Source organism: Cyprinus carpio, chromosome A2, assembly GCF_018340385.1.
Source record: "Cyprinus carpio isolate SPL01 chromosome A2, ASM1834038v1, whole genome shotgun sequence".
Classification (NCBI taxonomy): Eukaryota; Metazoa; Chordata; class Actinopteri; order Cypriniformes; family Cyprinidae; genus Cyprinus; species Cyprinus carpio.
The window spans coordinates 11,752,362-11,773,709 of NC_056573.1; the positions used below are offsets into that span (position 1 = coordinate 11,752,362).

At 36.3% G+C, this 21,348-nt stretch overlaps 1 protein-coding gene across 5 annotated transcripts; it reads right to left on the reverse strand.

The window, feature by feature from the left end:
* Nucleotides 1–763: 763 nt before the first annotated feature.
* Nucleotides 764–21,095, reverse strand: LOC109053127 (solute carrier family 12 member 7-like). Of its 5 annotated transcripts, none has more exons than XM_019070539.2 (26): nucleotides 20,664–21,095; nucleotides 16,076–16,161; nucleotides 15,782–15,913; nucleotides 15,470–15,616; nucleotides 14,589–14,643; nucleotides 14,355–14,485; nucleotides 13,901–14,136; nucleotides 12,891–13,102; nucleotides 12,545–12,706; nucleotides 11,780–11,878; nucleotides 11,588–11,645; nucleotides 11,275–11,449; nucleotides 10,987–11,105; nucleotides 9,961–10,059; nucleotides 9,144–9,263; nucleotides 8,953–9,057; nucleotides 8,682–8,850; nucleotides 7,656–7,851; nucleotides 7,189–7,358; nucleotides 6,943–7,074; nucleotides 6,573–6,680; nucleotides 6,230–6,340; nucleotides 4,478–4,647; nucleotides 4,338–4,352; nucleotides 1,583–1,716; nucleotides 764–1,385 (listed from the first exon to the last, which is right to left on the reverse strand). In XM_019070539.2, exons 1-26 carry the CDS (start codon nucleotides 20,785–20,787, stop codon nucleotides 1,294–1,296), a joined length of 3,357 nt encoding a protein of 1,118 aa, XP_018926084.1. In that variant the 5' UTR covers nucleotides 20,788–21,095; the 3' UTR covers nucleotides 764–1,293. The 5 variants fall into 5 exon arrangements, with proteins under 5 accessions (XP_018926084.1, XP_042629008.1, XP_042629028.1 ...); XM_042773074.1 differs by having other exon boundaries at nucleotides 15,470–15,619; XM_042773094.1 differs by lacking the exon at nucleotides 6,230–6,340 and having other exon boundaries at nucleotides 15,470–15,620; nucleotides 15,783–15,913; nucleotides 20,664–21,094.
* Between the last annotated feature and the right edge of the window lie 253 nt (nucleotides 21,096–21,348).

The window sequence follows — 21,348 nt, forward strand, 5'->3', positions numbered from 1 at the left end:
AGAGCATCACAATGGAAGTTTAATGGTTTATCTTCTACTGGGTATTATCAAGATTATAAGGTCCCATTTGACGTTTTTAATTGTTTGCATTTTCTTGCTGTATTAAGTAGAAAACCCTCTTGGAAATACCAAAGGCACATTAAGCCTACAGTTAGGGTGTTACAGGGTAAAGGGAATACTTATTCCCTAAATTCTCTATACTTTCAAGAGCAGTATTCTTTGGTAAATATGAAAAATATTTTGTGGTTAGAATAAAATCTTATAATATGTGTAATAAAATCTTATATAATTATATAACACATAATGTGTAGGTGCAACAGTAATTATTGTCAACAGAATATTTAAAAGGGACCATCAAAATAAAGTGTTACCAAACCAACATATTAAGTTCAGTCCTGTCTGGTCAATAGAAGCTGAGATGTCACTATCAAAACAGAGCATCACAATGGAAGTAATTAATGGTTTATCTCCCTCTACTGGAGAGGAGGGTATGGACTGCGCAAGATTATAAGGTCCATGTTTGTTGATAAAAACATTTTCAGACAATATTCTGCAATACATAAATGATTCAGTCCTAGTGTGTATATATATAATATATATATATATATATATATGTATATATATATATATATATATATATATATATATATATATCTTTGTTTTTCTGCATTTTTTTTTTTTTTGTGATGTTTTTTTAATGAAGTTTTGTTTTTTTGAAATTTTAAATATTAAACATTTTAGGAGAAAAAGCAACACGCATTAATTACTGACAGATTTCAACCATATGATTTGGCTTATGATATAATCTCAATTTTTCTCATATCACAACGTGAGCAACACTGATATCAAAACTTACAAAAATCATATGAATTGAACTAACATAACACAGTACATGAAGCTCAGCAGAAGAATGAGATGCAAAATTATACATATAATACACATAAATTACAAACACTGTCCCTTACAGTCATATGACTCAGCAATTCATCAGCTGATGTCACTCTCTTCAAGTCTTATGGGATAAATCTAAGTTTTTTGCCTGTCTTTATTTAAATGATTAATAAGGACCACATCCAAGGTCACTGTTTACACCTGGTATTAAAATGTGTTTCAATCCGATCATGAGTGGACTGCGCTAAATGAGAAGAATCCTCTTGGACCCTCAAATGTGTTGCGCTGGCCTGCAGCTGGAGTGGGACTGCCTGTCCACAGTCCATCTGTACAGTATCTGTGCAGCTCTGGACAGTCTCTTCTCACAGAAATACTCTCCTCAGTGTCTGATTCTGCATGATGCTACGAGTAAATGGTGATGACCTCCCTGCCGCTACCTCGGACCAGCAGCACCCGCTTCAATCCCTCTGTGAGGACCTCCAGAAACTCCATGTCTGACCTCAGAGTGAAGGAGAAGTGTGGAGGACTGCTGTACATGAAGGTGACATTTAAACTGTAACTCACTACGAATTAAGCTCTGAGTCTGAAAGAAAATGACAGACCATGTTATCTGTTCTTTCCATTACGTATCAACTATATAACTTTTTAAGTAGATGTGCAACTGTCTGAATTTCAGCTGATGAAAGGATACAGCTCTCGTCTCCGCCCTGGTTTTTGGGTGGTCCTGGCATGTTCAGCAGCACCAGCTGGGCTCCCTGGGATTTGTTGACTACAACCTTGTTCAGTTTGACTGCAGTGTGCATTCTTCTGACGTTAGTCTGATCCCTGTGAGAAATTCAGTCATTCACATTTAGCATTAAGATTCAGTGGTTTAGCAACATGAGCAATAGTATACAAATTGTACATTATATGAAATAACAACTGAAAATGCACAAATGTATGGAAGATGACCAACCACAATTAAATTATAATTTTAAATGCTGCAATGATGTTGTCACCATCAGTTACATTTTAATGCTGATCAGTGCAGGTCAGAAGATTCTTAAATTCTTAGATTCTTCTTTATGGTTAATTAAGATTAAAATAAATCATAAAATATCTTACCAGTATATGAAATTTTTCTTTTTTTTTTATTATTATTAAGATTTTTAAAAATGGTTTTCCAATAAGTCTCTCATGCTCACCAAGGCTGCATTTATTTGATTTAAAAAAAAAAAATACATAAATAGATACAGAAAATAATAGTGGTCAACCGATATTTTTCAAATATCAACATCGGCCGATAAGTTTTTCTGTTTGGCCGATGCGTTCGTGGCAGGAATTTTATTTTGACGGCGCTGAGAATGGCAGCGCCTGAACACACAGTTCTCACATTGTTCCTCTTGTTCACTGTCTTCGTTAAAAGTTCTGTCCATGGACAGAAGTCCATTTAATAATCAGAACTGTTAAAGGAATTAAATTTTTTTTTTAAATGTATACAAAAAAGTATTATAACGATTGATTTTATATTATTATTAATAGAAAGGCAAACATTATATATTTTCTCGTTTGCTGTCAACATTTAGCAAATACGCATTTATATCATTTAAACAAATCTTTGAATGACTAATGAACATCTAATTTCAAAAATCCTGCAAACTTAGTCAAATCCAGCTATGAGAAGTTTGCATTTGTATCCTGCATGATCGTATGTACTCTGCATGACGGTTGGTCCTTGTGTATTGAATGCTGCCAGGAGGAGAGCTCATCTTCACTGAGAAGCACGATCGACAAACTTAAAACTCATGATTTCAAATTATGCTGTACTTCATGCTTTTGCCCACTGTCATATCCATGCCATTTTCACTATGTGCTGTGTGTAAAATTAGTGTCACCCTGGCTTTATTTGAAAAAATGTGATTCCCAATGCACCTAAACTTCCCAGAATACTGAGTTCCCTGTTGGTTACAGTGTTTACTTCCTTTTTAATTATATTTTTATTAAATATTTGTTTATTTGTGAAAAATACTTCTTTTTTTTATATTTTTTAATATATGTCATTAAAGTACAGGCATATTTATTTTACACATTAATTTTTTTTATCCATTTCAAATGATTTATAATTTCTTAAATATGAAATAAAATTATATCAGCTTTATATCGGCCATTGGCCACCCTGCTTTCCAAGATATCGGCATCGGCTTTCAAAAAAAACAAAAAAAAAACAAAAACAATATCGGTTGACCACTGGAAAATAATGTAATATTGTGAAATATTATTGCAAATTTAAAAATCTGTTTATCATTATTATTTTAATATGTTTAAAGTCTAATTTATTCCTGTAATGGAAAAGCTGAATTTTTCAGCAGCCATTACTTCATTACTTGTGCAAAGAAACATTTTTTGTAATTATTATCAATGCTGAAAACAGTTGGGCTGCTTATATTATATATATATATATATATATATATATATATATATATATATATATATATATCTATATATATATATATATATATATATATAGATATATATCTAAATATATATCTAAACTATATATATATTATATATATATATATATATATATATATATATATATATATATATATATATATATATATATATATATATATATTGCTGTTACTTTTGATAAGTTTAATGCATTAATGAATAAAAGTATTATTTTCCTTAAAAGTTTATAGTTGGTTAGTGTATGTCTGAATTAACTGGTAAAGTACTATAACTTCAGTAGAGATTAACACTTGATTGTTCACTACATCATGACATCAGTGAACATATTTTGTTGTATTTCCTTGAAAATGACAGGGATCCAGCGCTCAAAGGCTGATATCCATATCTTATTCTTAAAGACAGTGCAATATTTAAGGTTAATAGGAATTAACAATAACCTAATAGAGATTTTCTTGAAGACCAGTCTTTGCAAAGGATTACATAAAACAATCATCTATTTTGCTAGAAAATAAATAAGCCTGAATTAGCCATACAGTCCTAAATGAGTGAAACATAAAATTAATGTACAATTCATCCATACGTTAAATGTCAAGCATGAGTTAATAAGCAGATACTGATGTCAACAGTGTCAAAAAACAAAACACAATCATACAATTAATGGCCAAAATCCTGCAGCTTAGCACTAAAAATAATACCATCATGCTAGCTGACTAACTGTAGATATTCTCTCAAGCAAGCACAAAGTTAGTGTTAAAACACATGCGAACAGAAACAAAAATATATGTCATATTTGTTAATGTTGTCTCATGCCGTGACGGTGACTCACACTGACTTAATCAGTCCACAAACAGAGACACACACCAATTCACGCCGCATGTTTAGCGTGACACACATGCAACACATTCTGTTTATATGTACTACTGTAACACAGACCAGACAGCTAATACAAACTCTTAAGCACACAAACCACTTTCATAAGAGTCAAAGGAACTTACAGATTCTCCCACTCACTGGAAGGACAAAACAAAATGTATTAGCATTAAAAAAGCTAACTTTTTATTATGAAACATGATTAAACAGATTCAGATAGACTGTAAAACTGACTTTATTGATCTACGGTCTTTATTGAACTTACGGTTTCATACTGAAGATGTCCCGCACAGTCATGTTAGCCTCCCGAAGGCGGTTTCTCTCACTAATCAGCTTCTCTTTGGTCCAGGTCATATGGACCCGGTCAGAAGTTGGCTTGGCCTTGTCGTTCAGAGTGGCATGGGACTTAGTGTTCTTGTCATGAATCAGCTGAGCCTGAAAGATCAAGACACACTCTGTTTACAACAACAAACTCCATTAATGGTCATTGAAAATGCCACTGGATAGCACTCTGACAGGACCTAGACAGACAAACTTTGTTAAAAGACCCATTGAAAAGATCAGCTTGGGCCATGTAAATTTCCGCTGTGGTCCAGGCTGGTTTATGCTGGTTTGGTGTGCTTGCCGATCAAGGTTGTTGACCAAGGAAGCCTTACTGGCTACCATCAGCACATCAGTATTTAAAACCAGTTATACTGATCTTTTCAGCAGGGAATGAATGCTGCAGGAATGTTGCGATACCCACAGAAACAAACTATGGATTAGTAACTGGACTGAAAACTGAGTTAAAGACCAAAAACTCTACAATACTTAAAACACAAGTAAAAAAAAAAAAAAAAAATTATATATATAAAAAAAAAAAAAAAAAAAATAATATACCATTCATAAGTCTGACAGTGCCAGTATCAGTTTTTTTTTCTTTTAAAGAAATTGATACTTTTATTTAGCAAGGACGCATTACAATTGATCAGAAGTGACATTTATGTTACAAAATGTTTTTATTCTCTTTTGAATTTATTCCTCCAAGAATCCTGAAAAAATCTTCACTGTTTCCACAAAATAAATTAAGCAGCACAAATGTTCAGCACTGGTATAAGAAATGTTTCTTGAGCATGAAATCAGCATATTAGAATGATTTCTGAAGGATCATGTGACACTGAAGCCTGGAGTAATGATGCTGAAAATTCAACTTTAGCATCACAGGAATAAATTACATTTTAAAATATATTAAAATAGAAAGCAGTTATTTTAAATTGTAATTATATTTCACAATATTACTGTTTTTACTGTATTTTTGATCAAATAAAATGCAGACCTGTTGAGCACTTTTTAATGTCTAAAAAAAAAAATCTAACCAACCCCAACCTTTTGAATGGTAGTGTAGTTTGTTTAAATAAACAATCTTAAAACATGGTAGTATAATTAGTGGAGTTGCACAAGTTTTCACTCAAGTAGTCGAGACACTCTCATGCCCCATAATGACATGCAGACATGCTGTAAACAAATTAAATGATGACATTTTCAGGGCCACAGTCATTTTCATTGCCATGTTATGCTTATTGCTAAATAATAAGGAATTTTCAAATTGATGATGTAAAAACCATAGTAGAAGCATACTTGCAAACGGCAACCACTGATGAAAGCTGTGGCTCTGTCATGTCGCACAGTGTGAAGGGACTACTACTTTTCCACTGGTGCTGGTGCCAGAGATGGTGCCCAATCTGAAACCGAGCTGCACTTTTACACACAAACAACCCTGGTGCGCTATTCCTGGCCTCAAACAAGAGGACCAGTGATGCTGGTGGGCATAACTTCCACAGCTCCCGAGTCAGTGGAAACGCAGGCCATTTCTGACCAAGTACTGCTCTTAGCCAGGCACCGGCTCCACCTCAGGCACCAGCCACAGTGGAAAAGACGTTGTTTGGATGAAGTAGTTGGACAGGATTGTTATCTAGTGGCAGTAGCCTTGATACAGAGTAAAAATATGGGATCCGTAAGAGGTAAACCCCTGAGCTACCTCCTCGTCCAGAATTATAGTTGGCACTTGTGACTTGTTGCTTTGAGTTGGTTTCTCCCGGCAGGGCTTCTTCCTGATGGAATTCCGAGATTCATCTGAGATGCTTTGAATCTGACATTCGCCACAGAGCAAATAATCCAAAATTGTTAAATAGGAGGAAAAGGCCTCATGTAAAACAGAGCCCTAACTTACTCCAATGCAAGTAGTGTCTTGAAAGTGGATGTGAAAAAACTATGATTCTGTATGAAGTGTATTGACTGCAACCATATTAATTTATTCCACACATAGTCCTGTAATAATCTGACAATAATGACTAAAGAATAGATTGCTGGAGAAATATTACCTCTCTCTCTCGTTCTGTCTTAGAAAGCTGCATCTGCTTCAGCATCTGAGAACGTTGCTCCATCACAAGGGTCTTCTCATTGGTGAAGGCAGAGATATCGCCTGCATTCTACAGAGATATTGACATATTGAAAAGTTCAATTCTAGTATCTTGCATTCAAACATTCCTTATACGTAACATAACATAACATAGCATAACATAACATAACATAACATAACATAACATAACATAACATAACATAACATAACATAATTAACAATAATTATTAAAATGTGATTCATTTACTAAAACTTCAGCTTATTGATTAAAGATTTATTATTAAAACATTACAATTGATTTTAAGTTTATGCTGATCAAAATTGTATCTCACCATTTCCACAACTTCCACCTTAGCATCAAGACGCAGGTGGTACAAGAACATCTGTAGGTCTTTCTTCATCTGGATGCTGTTGTCATCCATCTGAGCCACTGTGAAGATCCTCATCTTACACCTTCTCCAAACCTACATGATTTCAGGGAGAGAAAAGCACTGTCTGATAACTAGCCTACTGGTAAAAAAAAAAAAAAAAAAAAAAAGGGTGCAGTTTTCTGTATCAGACATTCTGTTGCCTTCTACCTTATGCTGGCGGAGCAGGAAAGGAAGAAGCATGAGTAGACCACCATCATGGACAATCCACCAAACATCAATAGTACCCACACCTAACCGCTCCTGGTTTGTGGGAAATGAATCGATGTTTTTTGCCACTAATAGGGCCTGGTGGGCAGCTGTTGTCTCTCTGACCGTTTCTTTGGGACAAAAATTTGTAGTTTTTACTATTTTGTCAAAGTGATTGATATTTACTATACCGTTTTCACATATTGTCAAAAAATATATTGACAAAAATAGCAAAATGAGATGGAATTATTGTAATATTGCAGCGTTTTTGGTTCTTTGAGACCTAAAGCCTACAAAAGTTAGCTCTAAATAAAGCTCAATGACAGTCTTCACCCTTATAATCTTCATCAATAATCCCTGACCTCATTGCCTTAAGCTGATTATCTGACTTTATGGCAGCTTAGTATCAGAAAATGACATATGCGAACCAATGAAGTTCTTCCATGAGAGGTTGCTCTCCGATTGTTTCCAGTTGGCGGGCCAGGCCATCAGCACTGCATTGTGTTTCATGCCACCCAAGCCTGCAGACTGGATCAGGTGAGAGAAACCATCCCGCTGGTTAGAGGAGACCACCACATGACAGAAACCCTTTGTTTTCTCCTTTGCCATGGCCGCTTTGATATTCTGTGAAAAAATTAAAAAATAAATAAAATAATTTAATAAGTTAATAATTTAGCATTATGTTGAATAATTTTCTGGAGCTGACATATGCTGAGCTGAGAACATACACTGTTAGAAAAGTAGCATGACTGCATTTAATCACTACAGAGTAGATTAAAAATTATAGTATGGTGAGGAACGTATAAGGGAATTTGTTTCATGACTGTCATAGAACGTAATCTGCAGTTAAGTGTCTTGTTCAAGGGCACAATGGTCATGGCTTGCTTCTTGCAAGGTTTGAGCCAGCGAACTTCCCGTAACCAGCCCTGAGTATCCACACAAATGTCCAATTAACACTATAAACTGTGTGAAATTTCTATGCGAGTTCTATACAAACCAGGTACTATAAGCCCTAAATTCACTGTAGCGCTATTTTGGAGAATATGAGTTGAAACAGAAGAGCGTACGCCACCTGTGTCCAGCTCATATTCTCCAAAATGGCGCTACGGTGATGTGGGGAGAGACAGAGAAGAGGAATTGTTGAATAAAGTCATTATTTTTGTTTTCTTTGTGTACACAAAGTATTCTCGTTGCTTCATAACATTACGATTGAACCACTGATGGCAGATGGACTATTCTGATGATGCTTTTCATACTTTTCTGGACCTTGACAGTGTATTTTACTTGGCAGTCTATGGGACAGTCTCAAGCCTCCAGGTTTTCATCCAAAATATCTCAAATTGTGTTCCGAAGACAAACAAAGCTTTTAAGGGTTTGGAACGACATGGGGGTAAGTGATTAATGGCAAAAATGTTATTTTAGGGTGGAGTATCCCTTTAACTGTATGCCTTCACCTTTTCAGAAAGTTTAGCATCTGCTTCACGAGCCATGTAGGTGCCCTCCAGCACTGAGCAGACAATGGTCAGGCCTTTCCCAGCCTTCAGCTGTGAGGTAAAGGAGAGCAGACGTGGATGTTTTACCCCCAAGTCAGAGTCCAACTTTAGGAGCACCAGCAGCTGAGGTCTGGAAGATGAGTAACATTTTAAATATTTGCCTTAGATTCTGTCAAAAATGAAGAAGCTTATACAGCGCTGAAGTTGTGCTGCTATTCTTCTGAACTCTCACCTCCAGTTCTTGGTGTGGGGTGGTGCCTCCTCCAGTTTTATTAGGGCATATTGAGCTGCATTAAGGGATAATCCACGAATCCCGTCTCCCCATTCCTTCTCTGCCCTGAGGGGTGTTGGGGAGATAAAAGGGGGAGTTAATATAGAACATTTTACTTTAAAACACAGTGAATGTGATGGACACTTTCTTACCCTCTGTATTCAATGTACTTGTAGATGCATCCAGAAATCAGTATGACCACCAAAGCATAGTACCATGAAGAGACAAACATGAGGGAGAGACTCAGACTCATCCCAAGAAAAGAGAGGGACCTGAAGACATTCAAACAAATTCAATGGTGCATTTAATGGTAGTTCATACAATCAAACATTAACTCAGACTGGTCCATTCTACATCAATTTACATGTAGATGGAACAAATAAGCATTACACTACACTTGTTTGGTTAATGAAAAACCAATGACCAATTTGTTGGGCATGTGGGACAACAGAACATGCACTTCCCACAAAGCTGTTGCTTGTTGATGAGGAGCTGGCCTCCTGACAGGGCCTGGTTTCTTCCAAGGTTTTCTGAAATTTCTGTCTCCCTTGGTGTTAGAGTTCCTTGCCACTATCACTTCGTAGTTGTTTAGTTGGGGACACTTAAAATTCTGCAATATTATTGAATGTACTGACACTGTTGGATGAGAACTGAACTGAGCTGGATGATGACATCACTGTTTTCTACATGACTGCTTTAGAGCTGAATTGAACTACATTCATAATTGATGATCTTTACACAGTTATTGAATGGAACTGAATCAACAGTGAACTGATCTCAGCTGACAAAGACACTATTGTTGTTTTTTTAGAGCTGCTTTACTGTAGCATTGATCTTTGTTTGCAATTTTATTTGCAATATTTTCCTGTTTATCCTTTTTAAGTTTTTTTTAAAGATTATTTTTTTTTTATAGTTGTATAAAAATAATGGTGACTTAACTTGTTCTAATAATCATGAAGTGTGACTTACCAGTGGTAGAACTTGAATCTTGGCCTCCAATTTGGTGTGCGTAGAAGTGTTTGGACAGCACAAGCCAAGTTTACAAAGAGGTAACACATCAAGAAAAACCTGCAAAGTAGAAATTGGAAGCAGGGTTATTACAGTTAACTAAAATTAAAAACATAAAAAACATAGCTGCAGTCCCTATATTTAGCCTTTTTTTTCGCCATCTCTGTCTGAAAACCCGCTACTGCAGCTGTTTGCAGAATTATCTTCCTTGCATGGGTTGTGCTCCAACGCGAATGAATCTAATGTTTTGAGGAGTATGTGTGTGTGGCAGTCAGTCACCGCACCGATGTGGATATTTACTGTACTTCAGAATCACAGATTCTAGCCTACGTCTTGGAATATATGACCCAAATAAGAATTTTCACTTTATATTGTCATCTGAACAAGTAAGTAGCAAGTCTGCCACGTTTGTTCTGACCAACTGAGGAACAAAGCATTACAATAAATGATTTAATCTAAATTAGCTCATATCACATCAAACTGTACAAATGATTATTATTGTTCTACTATATTCTCAAATTGTTAATGTTAACAACATCAGCATTGCGTGACTATGTGAATATAGTGTGTATAAGCAAGCAGATTACAATTTCTGTACAGTCTAATCCCTAATTGTCATACCACTCAAATTTCATATCAAGAAATTATTTTAACCCAAAAAGCTAATTATGCTTCCTTCAGATAATAATTTAAATTCAAACTATTACCTAAACTTAAAATAGTATCTCAATGATACCGAACACAAAAATTCACAAACCGAGTAGCAGAACTGCATTTACAATGCAGGCACAATTATAGCAATTTTAGTTGATAAAATTTTTTTTATTATTATTTTTATAATTTTTTTTAATGTATTTATTTTATTTTTGTATGTGTCACTTAAATTTCAAGCTTTTACTCCCAAAATCAGTAAAGAAAAAAAAAAACCTGTCTGAGTCTAGTTTTGTTAGAAATAAAAAAATGTGAAAGCAAATGGAACACACTCACATTGAGAGGATGGGAGCAACATTATCCAGGGAACCAATGAGGATCCCAATCTCACAGATCGCTGCAGTTAGGAGTAAGGCCCAGGTTGGCTCACCATTAGATTTACTGTGACCAAACACCTACCAGTAAGAAGTACGTCATGTTAGGCTTCATAGTCAAGACAATTTTGTCAAGTGCTTTCTTTCTATAAATCTTCTGTGAGCGAGAACTAATCAAACACACCTATGCCTCAAAACATGTAAATGTAACTTTACCTAATCACAAAGTGAAGCCAGGGCATGTTGTTACCTGTAAGAACGGCATGATGCCATCTCGAGATATAGCCTGTAAGATCCTGGGAGCACCGGTGAGGCTCTGTAGCCCCGCCCCACAACAGGAGAAAAATGAGCCAATCACAATCACCCATGACGATGGCCAAGCTAGTGTGGCAACAACTAGACTTCCGTTAACTGACTCTCCATACCTATTACGAAAGCAAGCATGCAAAAACACGTAAAAACAGGAAGAATATATTACATGTGAAAACTGTGACTGCAGATCTTATCTGAATTGCTTTAGCAAACATTTTTGTAAACCCCAGCTGTTACCAAATAGCACTTACTTGTCTCGCAACACCACACCATCAATACATGCTCCAAATAACACCACACAGGAAATGTCTGTTTAGCATCATTAAGGTATTCATCCCACTTGGTAAATAATTAATTATAACATTGTTTACAAAACAAACTGCTTAATATTCTTTCCTTAGAGGTTTCATTTTTTTTTTTTTTTTTTTTGCAGAAAAAGATACAGATGAAAGAGGTGGTTGCAATGGCCATAATGGTACCAGTGGGAATGGACCTCTGAGGGTCTCTAAGATCTCCAGACCTGTTCGACCCAGCCATGATTCCTGTGAAAATCAGAGAAAAACATTTAATGTGTTTCATAATACTTGTACTACTACCTTTACAGCAGGATAGTGTTGACAGAGTCTGTAATGTTACACATTTTTTACTCTCTGTGTACAGTAAATCCTGTCAGTGATGCCTGATTCACTAAAGAATCACTCTTTTGACTTTGCTCCTTCTAAATAATAAGCCAAGTGGGTTAGAAAATTGTCTTGAAATAGTTTACGATTCCATCTGAATCATTCGCATAGATCACTCACACATTGAATCATACACATTGTGTAACATCTTGAAGGGCATGCACTGCTCACTTTTTTGCTGCTTTTGGCCTTCATAAACATAACTGTTTTTACATAAACAATTGGAATAGACACACCGTAACCCTAAATTAAATTGTCTATTTCAGACGCTGTCACACCCCACAACCTTATCATCTGCACAGAGAAACTGCCACTCAAAACACACACATAATGATGGACTTAAAGAGGATTGTAGAATTTCACTGGAACTTGGTCTTCATTACATCTATTTTCTGTTTCTGTTCTGTGTTGTACTTATTTTTACCACTTTCAAAATCCCTCATTAATTTTAATTACATTGAAATCCACCAGTGCTACAAAAAATTCACCTTTCTACCGAAGAAAGAAAGTCATACTCTTTTGAAATACCTGTAACTGAAGGGAAGTAGATTCCAACCAGAAGGGTGAAGAAGGTAGTGATGTCATTGAAGACATATGGCATTTCACTGGTTTTATCCGAAGCTGGTTCTGAACTCTTTCCCTCCTTCTCCACTATTGTCTTGTATTTTCCATAGTGTGCCCACATGTTATCTGTAGGAGAAAGATTAACACTTAGTAAAACACTGAGCTGTCTAAATTGAAGTCTTATGTGACAATGCATCAAAACAAACAAACTGTTTAATTTTGTTATCATCATGCAATCTGGTGGTGTACAACTAATTTAAATGAGATGAGATTTGTATAACTTGGTGTGTAATTTTATTTGAGTATTCACCTGATATGACCCCGCTGAGCAAGCCAGGAACAGCTTGAATCACTGTTAAATTGTTTTGGGTGAAGTATTCATTGCATGTTTCATTTCCTAAATCACCTTTACAAAAAAGCGTCCATAGTTTGGTAGGGGTGGTGACGTTGTTGATGACCTCAGTCTTTTGACACTTGTCAAACATAGAATTTTGCAACATGCGGTTGCCTAACAGACAGACTCTGTGGAAGTACAAAAGAGACCATAAATGTAATTGTGTTCAAACAATATGCTCCATCGCATTAGATATATCTTAAAGATTTAAACATTGTAAATTAAGCTGTAGCATATTTTAATTGAATCCTAGGCCAGGTGTTTATAGACCCTATTGAGACCAACAAACCATCTGAGGGTTGTCCCCCCTAAAAATATGATTAAAAACCAGCTGTGCATTGTATATAACAATGTTTAATACCTTAAATAACTGTGTTAGTAGTAAATAAACACAAACTCAAACAAGGCAAAAATGCATTTTAAGTTTAGAAACATTTTAAATCTCCCCTCCCTTGCCTTACAGCTTTGGTCCAAATGCCTGCTTTCCTCTTTTACATCACCTACACACATACACACACGAGTCCGGTGAGAGAGAACAAAGCCAATAGTTGTGGAACTCCCATAAGTAAGGCTGTCAAGGCTAATTTATTGACTTAAACATCGGATGAAGTGATTATTTTCTCTTTAATACAGATGATGCCAATGTATTTTTCGATGAGTCCACTATGTTAGCAGTAATAACGTTAACTTGCTTGAGGCAAAGGGTTGCCAGGTTTTCAGAACAAAACCCCCCCATTTGCTACTCAAACCTAGCCCATCATTCTAAATTCACATGTAGTTATTTGGGTTTAGTGTTCAAAGTATAATTCTATTGTTTGTCCGACCTGAATGTGACATAATAATTTGTACACTTGAACACAGCATAATGTTTTATGCTGTGTGGAGTTTAAATGACCATGTAATAAAAAAATCACACCACTACTCACTGAGAATCGGGAGGCTTGATGGCGGATTGGATGACCCCTGCATAGATGGCCATAATTGACAGCATTACGCAGGACAGGAAGACCAAGGCCAGCTTGTTGACATATTTCACTCCAACAAATACTACCAGAACCATGATAGCTAAACAGCATGTCCCATAAATGCGCATGTTATTTTGCATTCCGTTTGGCTCTCCAGTCCCTGCTTTAAACACAGCTGCATTGGGCATTATGTATGTCTGTAACAGGATATGAAAGGAGAGAAAGGGTTGTTATCATACTGAGGATGCATAAGTTAATCAGATTTTTGAGGTTTTGTCTCGAGCAATGCAAGTTAATTATAGAATCTGCTGACTCGTGTTAGTTCAGTGCTGACACAAGTACTTCTGTAGTGCTGAATGAGTAGTATATTTGTTTGCAAGAAATTGTTAATGTTGGCCTGTAAGTTTTGACTCACCAAAAATATTTCCATGGTTCCAAGTATGTACATAGAACCTGCAAATGTGGTGCCCAGGTAGGAACACAAACCCACTGCTCCTCCAAACTCTGGGCCTAATGCCCTGGAGATCATGTAGTATGAACCACCAGCTAAAGTGGGAAGAGAAGAGAATCAAGTGACTTAAAGTAAATATGGAAACAATAATAATAAAAATAATATATAAAAGAGTGACCTAGCAGATTGAAATCATACCAGGCACTACACCATTAGTTGCAATGGCACTCATTGAAATTGCAGTCAGCATGGTCTAGAAATAGGAAAAAAGACAGATGTAAAACATATTTATTTATTTTTATTATTACAATACTAAATATTTAGTTAAATATGAGTGGAAAATATATGATCAAAAAACCTATAAGAATACCTCATATGGCCATCCCAAAGACAAACCTGCCTGTATGAATGCTTGCTGCAGGGTTATCTTGAATTTTTAATTTAGTTTTTATTTTTATTGGCAATTTGTTTGAGTTTTTTGTTAGAGTTCACCTTTAGTTATTATTGCAGAGCTTTCCAGTTTTACTTTTAATATTTAAGAGGGCTGCCAAAGTTACTGTTCAAACTGGTATCTTTTAAAAATGCATAACATCTGTGTGGATGAATGTGGTTCCCTATCTGTTGGTCCCTATGAGTTATGTTGTGACGACGTTAGGGGACATTTGGGGTCTAATGTCATCACGACATAACGTCTCCGTTCCTTCCATCAGGGAACAAGGGTTATGAACATAACCGATACATTAGTAGACCAGTGTACACAGAACAATCTTATCACAAAGTGTTTGCACAAAGTTTGAAGCACATAGTTATCTAGAATGTCACTGCATTCTGTAGAATCACTGGAATCTGATAATTATCCAAGCCAGATCTGATAATTATAAGGAAGTGTTTACATACCTTTGGCCATGCCAAGTTTTTCTGTTTGCGTGACAAAACTGACAAAAATGCATTTTTGGATTGAACTGATTGGAAAACAAATGGCTTTTATTGTGTCTTTTCACACCTGGAAACACTAGTGAACTATAAGTTAGAGAGTCAAAAAAAAGTGCTTTTATATTGAAAATGGGGAAAAAACTCACGCAAGAGCAGCACATAAAGACGATAGCAAGGGCATCCATGATTCCCGCGGTACCAACTATCCATGTGAGCCGCAGGAAAAGAATCACACCCAGAATGTTCTGCATGCAGGGCAGGAACACACCTATAAATGTGCCCATCTGAGGGCCCCTAACAGATTGACACATAAAACGAAAACATTTAAGTTATGTTGGACAAACTGAGATACCTGCAAAATGTCTGCAGAAGCTGTGAATTCAATGCATGTTTTAATCATCTTCAATCATGTTTTAAGTCTTTTAATCATCTCAGTGCGAGTCATATTGGAGACTCACATTTACGGGGACCCTCTGAATCCCATCCTCACTCTCTGCCTTCTCATGCTCGATGACCCCCTGGGTTATGTTGGTGTAGTTGGCTAGTTTGTTGAGGAGGGATGATACCATAGGTGTGCTGTCAATTTCATCCTGTGAGTAAAGAGGAACTAAATAATTTAATACATACAGCATTGCATCGTAATTTAGAGACACGATATAAATAAGGTGAAGTATTTTATCTGAACATAAAGTTCTCAACAGTGATAGCTGATGCACAAAGAAAAAAAGGGTTTGCTTTAAGCAGTTTGTCACCTCATAGAGAGCCATATTAATGCCGTAAATGCTGTCATCATGATCTGTACTGATTAATGAGCAGGTTTCTCTGGGAGTCTCGTCACCTGGCGAATGAGAGAAAACACAAATATGGTTTAAATCACAGACAGGTTGATTTTTAGTTTAAAGGCTAGAATACGCTACATCATGTCATCAATTGCAAATCAGGTCAAAAATCTCTGCAAAATGCATGTAACGTATTTAGTATTAATTAGAGCTTTAACCATTTTTTTCCCCCGCTCAGTGTTGTTAGCTTTGGACCAGACATAAGGTGTACAAAAAATAAAATAAAAATTATAATAATAAAAGTAAAAACATTAAGACATGTTTATTCTTGTTTTGGGAAAACATTACAAAACTCACATTTTTAGACAAGAAATGTAACTGAACCCTTTCATTTATTAGACACTTTTGAAACAAATGAAGGGTCATGTTGTCATCTTTGAAATAACCCAAAAAGTGTTGATACAGTACTGAAATACAGTTTAATATACCATGATTGTTTGCATTCACTAAACCAATACATGCAGCAAACAAGCATGATATATTTTTCTAAAGATGATTGAGAAGGTAAAATGCAAACAGATCATCCAGACAATTTTTTTGTTTGTCCAGAAGTCACTCGACTTGTGTTCCCCTCAAACTGTGACTCGTGATGTGGTTAACAGCTCTTTTTCTCAGATCATTCTACACCTGCACTATAGAGACCATCCTGACGGGCTGCATCACTGCCTGGTTTGGAAACAGCACCGCTGGCAGCCGCAAAGCTTTGGAAAGGGTCGTGCGAACTGCCAGCCACATTGTTGGAGGTGAGCTTCCCTCCCTCCAGGACATCTACACCAGGCGGTGTATAAGGAAATCCCGGAGGATCATCAGTGACTCCAGCCATCCGTCCCACACACTGCTCTCTCTGCTGCCCTCAGGAAGATGTCTCCGCAGTATCCGATCCCACACTGAGGGATAGCTTTTTCCCTCAGGCTATCAGACTTATGAACAGTCTGAACTAATACACCCTACAGCATACTCCACAATATGGTATGCCACACACTGCACTTTAACTTTAACTTTAACAGTTCAACACTGAACTATTTAATACAATAATCTACCTGCTACCACTGGATACCATTCAATGCACATCCATAACATTTCTGTATCCAGCCCACGTACACTCTGTTGCACCTTAGCATATTTTCATGCGTATATATGTTTACATAATGTAGAATGTGTACATTCTGTGTATAGTGTATAATGTGTAGTGCTAACTGTTTGTATGTACATACTGCGTAAAATGTGTAGTGCTAACTGTAAGTATGTCCAATAGTACACTGTGTGTACTGACTATATGTATGTTTGTGTGTATTTTGCTTTTTCACCTGTTGAAGCCTGTATGGTTATATGTTAACTGTTTCTGCAATTTCTGGAGCACGCTCCCAAGAATTTCACTCACCAAGGCACATGTGCTGTGGTGATGTGACAATAAAAGTGACTTGACTTGACTTGATATGTTTTAAACCCTCACAAAAAAGACTGGTGAGCTGTCTACAACACAACTATGCCTAAAGGCAATAAACATATGGCATGGTAAAAAAGAAACTGAAAGATTACAAATGTATATGCAAAGGTTAAATAAGCATTTTTTTTCCAGTATGTGAAATTTCAAATGCTCAGCATTAATTACAAGTTGATTTACTCTTGCCATTGTAATGATCCTTTGATGATCCAAATCAATGAGATTCAAACTCACCTAATGTCTCTACATTCAAACCTTCTTCAGACTCCATGCTGAGACAGAAACAAAGGTGTGAACGTCTCTGATGGTCTGAGCAGTTAGAACCTTTTTACCTTGTCTTTTTTGTTTGGTTAAAAGAGGAGACACTGTGCCTCTGTACAGTCTCCTCTGATGCAAATACCTCTGTTGGACCACAGGACGGCAGCTGATTTCTGTTTTATTCCAGTTCAATAGTCTTTATTTAGTCTTCATGACATGTTGCAAGCAAGGCTAGACAAACTTCTTAGTTTTGTCAAGAAGGATGGTGATCTGTGTGGAGGGGATCAGCCTCTCTCTTTTCCAAATCTCCTATTCCTCTCATATCTGATTGTCTCTTTCTTTCTCTTCTTTTATTCCAGTATACGTTTTATGTAGGTGCTATCAGCCTCTTCATTCCCTCTAGTTTGTCTTTTCCTCTATGAGGTTCAAAAACAACACCAGACTGGCTCTGTCCTGTATTTCAATTGTTGATTGGGGGCACTGAATGCAAGTCTTGAATGACTTGTCATCAACTTGAGGATGGGAGGGTGGATTACAGTAAAGGCTGTACTGATAGGATGTTATGGATGTGTAATGTGCGCATGCGCAGGAAATGGGCCGGAAGAGAGAGTTTTAGCAAAGTCCTATGTTACACGCACGCTGTCTCCTGTACGTTCTTAAACTATAATTTAACAAAGGCTTTTTCAAAACCAGTTAGACAGCCAAAAGAGAATATGTACAGAAAGAAAAACTGAAATCCAGGTCCAGCGCACTAGACTTCATTTGTGTAACTGTAGAAACATTTTTTTTTTGAAAAAGTGAAGAGGGGTGTGTTGTGTTGTGTGTTTAATTAATTGGGTGGGTTATGTTTGTTTTTGGTATTTATTTAATTGTTTTTGTTTAAATATTTGTTAGATATGTGTTTGTTTGGTTGTTTGTAGTGAGTAACTACTGAATGAATGCAAGACTGAACACATTGCTGCATTGATGTACAGGTATATTGCTGCTGTTTAACAGACAGAGAAAGTTGGTTTTAACGTTGTAGTAAACTGGGAAATATGCTTTTTTTATAATGGTCTGTGCTGCCATTGGATCTAACTTCATGTCTCTTTCCACAGTGAGGACTGAACAATAACAGAGGAGGTTCATAAAAAACTTTCAAGGCTTCCGAAACATCCTTTTCCTGAGAATTTCCTTCTGTGTGGCTTGTAAGTTTTGTTTGTCATCCTGTGCACAGCTAATTTTGTATACAAATGATGAAATCCCAAAGGGACTAGTTTGAGATGTTTTGGAAAAACTCATAGTTTGCATGCATTTGCTGTATAAGACATGATTTTAAATGTATAACAGACTCAGCCAAATACAACTCCTACTAATAACTGTTTTCTTTGAATACATTTTAAAATGCCATTTATTCCTGTGATGCAAAGCTGAGTTTTCAGTGGAGTCTTCAGTGTCACTTGATCCTATAGAAATCCTTCTTATATACAGATTTGAATATTTATAGTTTAGTTTAGTTTAGTTTAGTATAGTATATCTTTTAAATGGATTCTTGCTAAATAAAATTATTAGTTTATTTGAAATATATATATAAGAAAATATATTTTTTTTAATGCTGAGAATGATGTGTTATGTAATAGTAGTTAGTTTTTTTGATAATATTTTTTATGATATATATGGTAGGAATATTGTGCGCCTACTCAAAGAGGGAAAAAAACATTTATTCAGAGGCCAAAACTAAGCAGAAATATGAAATTTAGTGCAGATGTTATTTATGTGCCCATGAGGAAATTCTGAAAGTTTGTCGTGCAAATTAGTTTTCATTCACATTTTCACATGATTTTTCTGAAAAAGAAAAAAATGATAATGGATAATCATGTTGTTTCAATCCAGTAAATCATTAAACAATAAAAACAAAATGTCTTGTATAAAAATCATTATAAAGATTTCACAATAAAAGATTACCTGAACGAGGACATTTTTACAGTTGTAGGCCTTTTACTTGTTAAAAAAAGTATAAACTATCAATCAGAGGGCAGAATGCATATACAGCAGGTTTTACAACAAAGTTCTGACCTTGAAATCCATGTACTGTATTAAATATGATATAGTAGGCTTTATAGGGATAATGAGGGTTAGACGATCAACTGATGCAGCGTATAGCCTACAAAATGCCTTTATACCCATGGAAAAGTTTTTTTTTTTTTTTTATTTCATCTTAAAAGGGAAACAGCATAATTAAACATATTTTTTCATGGTAAGTTTTAAATAGGCCAGTTTAAAGGAAGAGGACAAATTCCATAATGATGAGCCACAAGCTCTGCTACACACCCCTGTACACACATTAACACACATAAAATAAAAAAATCTGGATTACGCAATTCTTATGTGAATGGATAACAATAAACTTTAAGATAATTGTCCCTTAAAATTTCAATGGAACCCACAAAAGAAAGTTCAGAAACTTAACACACATAAAATGAAAATTTATTTTTTGGTGTCTTTTTTTTTTACATAAAAAAGTGGTGGAGCAGATTTTTTAGTTATTATTATGAGGAGAAGTGGTGGAAGGAGGAGAAGAGGAGTAGTAGGAAAGAAGAGGGGGGAGGAGGAAGGAGGATGATGATTCTTTACATTACATAAGGAGATGATTTCACAAACACATGCCAGTAAACATGGCACACATTTGCTTTTGAGGATACGCTCACTGTAAACACAGACACTTTTAATAAAACCCAAGCCTTTCACAGTAAGTCTTTAAAAGTTCTCCTCTTCTGTTTGCACACGTCTAGGCAGGATGCCACCCCCCTCCCCTCTCACCTGAGTAGTGTCCTGCTGCCGTGTGTGGCTCTTCCTTGTCCTCGTCTTTCAATATCTCTCCATCATAGTCTGCATTTGCAATTGGGGTGTCCTCCACCGGGACCACTGTGAAATTAGTGGGCATTTTTCCCTCACACCATGTGCTCAGTGTTATATTCCTTGAGTCTTTTTTTCTCCGTCTAACCCAAGTCTCCTGGGCTCGCCAGAGTTCGAAGTTCTCTGACTTCTTCACAAGTGTTGTTCAGACGCGGCAGCCCATGTGATCACTTTCAACCAAATAAGGAGCTGTACACAACTCCTCCCTCTGGGCAATGGGCTGTTCTGTCCTGCCACAGAGCTCTGAGCTGGTGCTTCCTGTTTTGTGTTAACTGCCCTGCTTATTGTACCTGTGAAGGTTGGGAGGGAGGTAATTGTTTGCCGTGTCAGAGTCATCTGAGACTGCCCAAAGTGATGGGAACAAAAGGCTAAACACAATGTGGCATTCCTCAACCCCAGCCCAATTCCCTGCCCCACCCCCTCCAGACGTTCCTAGCGTCAAAGGAAATGTGTGCTACAATCACTCCATTCAGGAACCATTAGGACTGGAGAGGAATTAAAGCTGAAAATAACTGCATCGCCCCTGTTTTCCTGGATAGACTATAACTGAAACTGCATGAATGTGTGGTGGACATTATCTTTTTGCACA

What these genes read in the sequence shown, in the direction of transcription:
- LOC109053127 (XM_042773074.1), bottom strand. Translation starts at nt 20,787, where the DNA reads ATGCCCACTAATTTCACAGTGGTCCCGGTGGAGGACACCCCAATTGCA. An exon ending in AGATTCAAGTTCTACCACTG is followed by an intron (nt 9,264 to 9,960) that starts GTAAGTCACACT and finishes GAATGTCTTCAG; the next exon opens with GTCCCTCTCTTTTCTTGGGA. An exon ending in ATGCTAAACTTTCTGAAAAG is followed by an intron (nt 7,852 to 8,681) that starts GTGAAGGCATAC and finishes ATTTTTTCACAG; the next exon opens with AATATCAAAGCGGCCATGGC.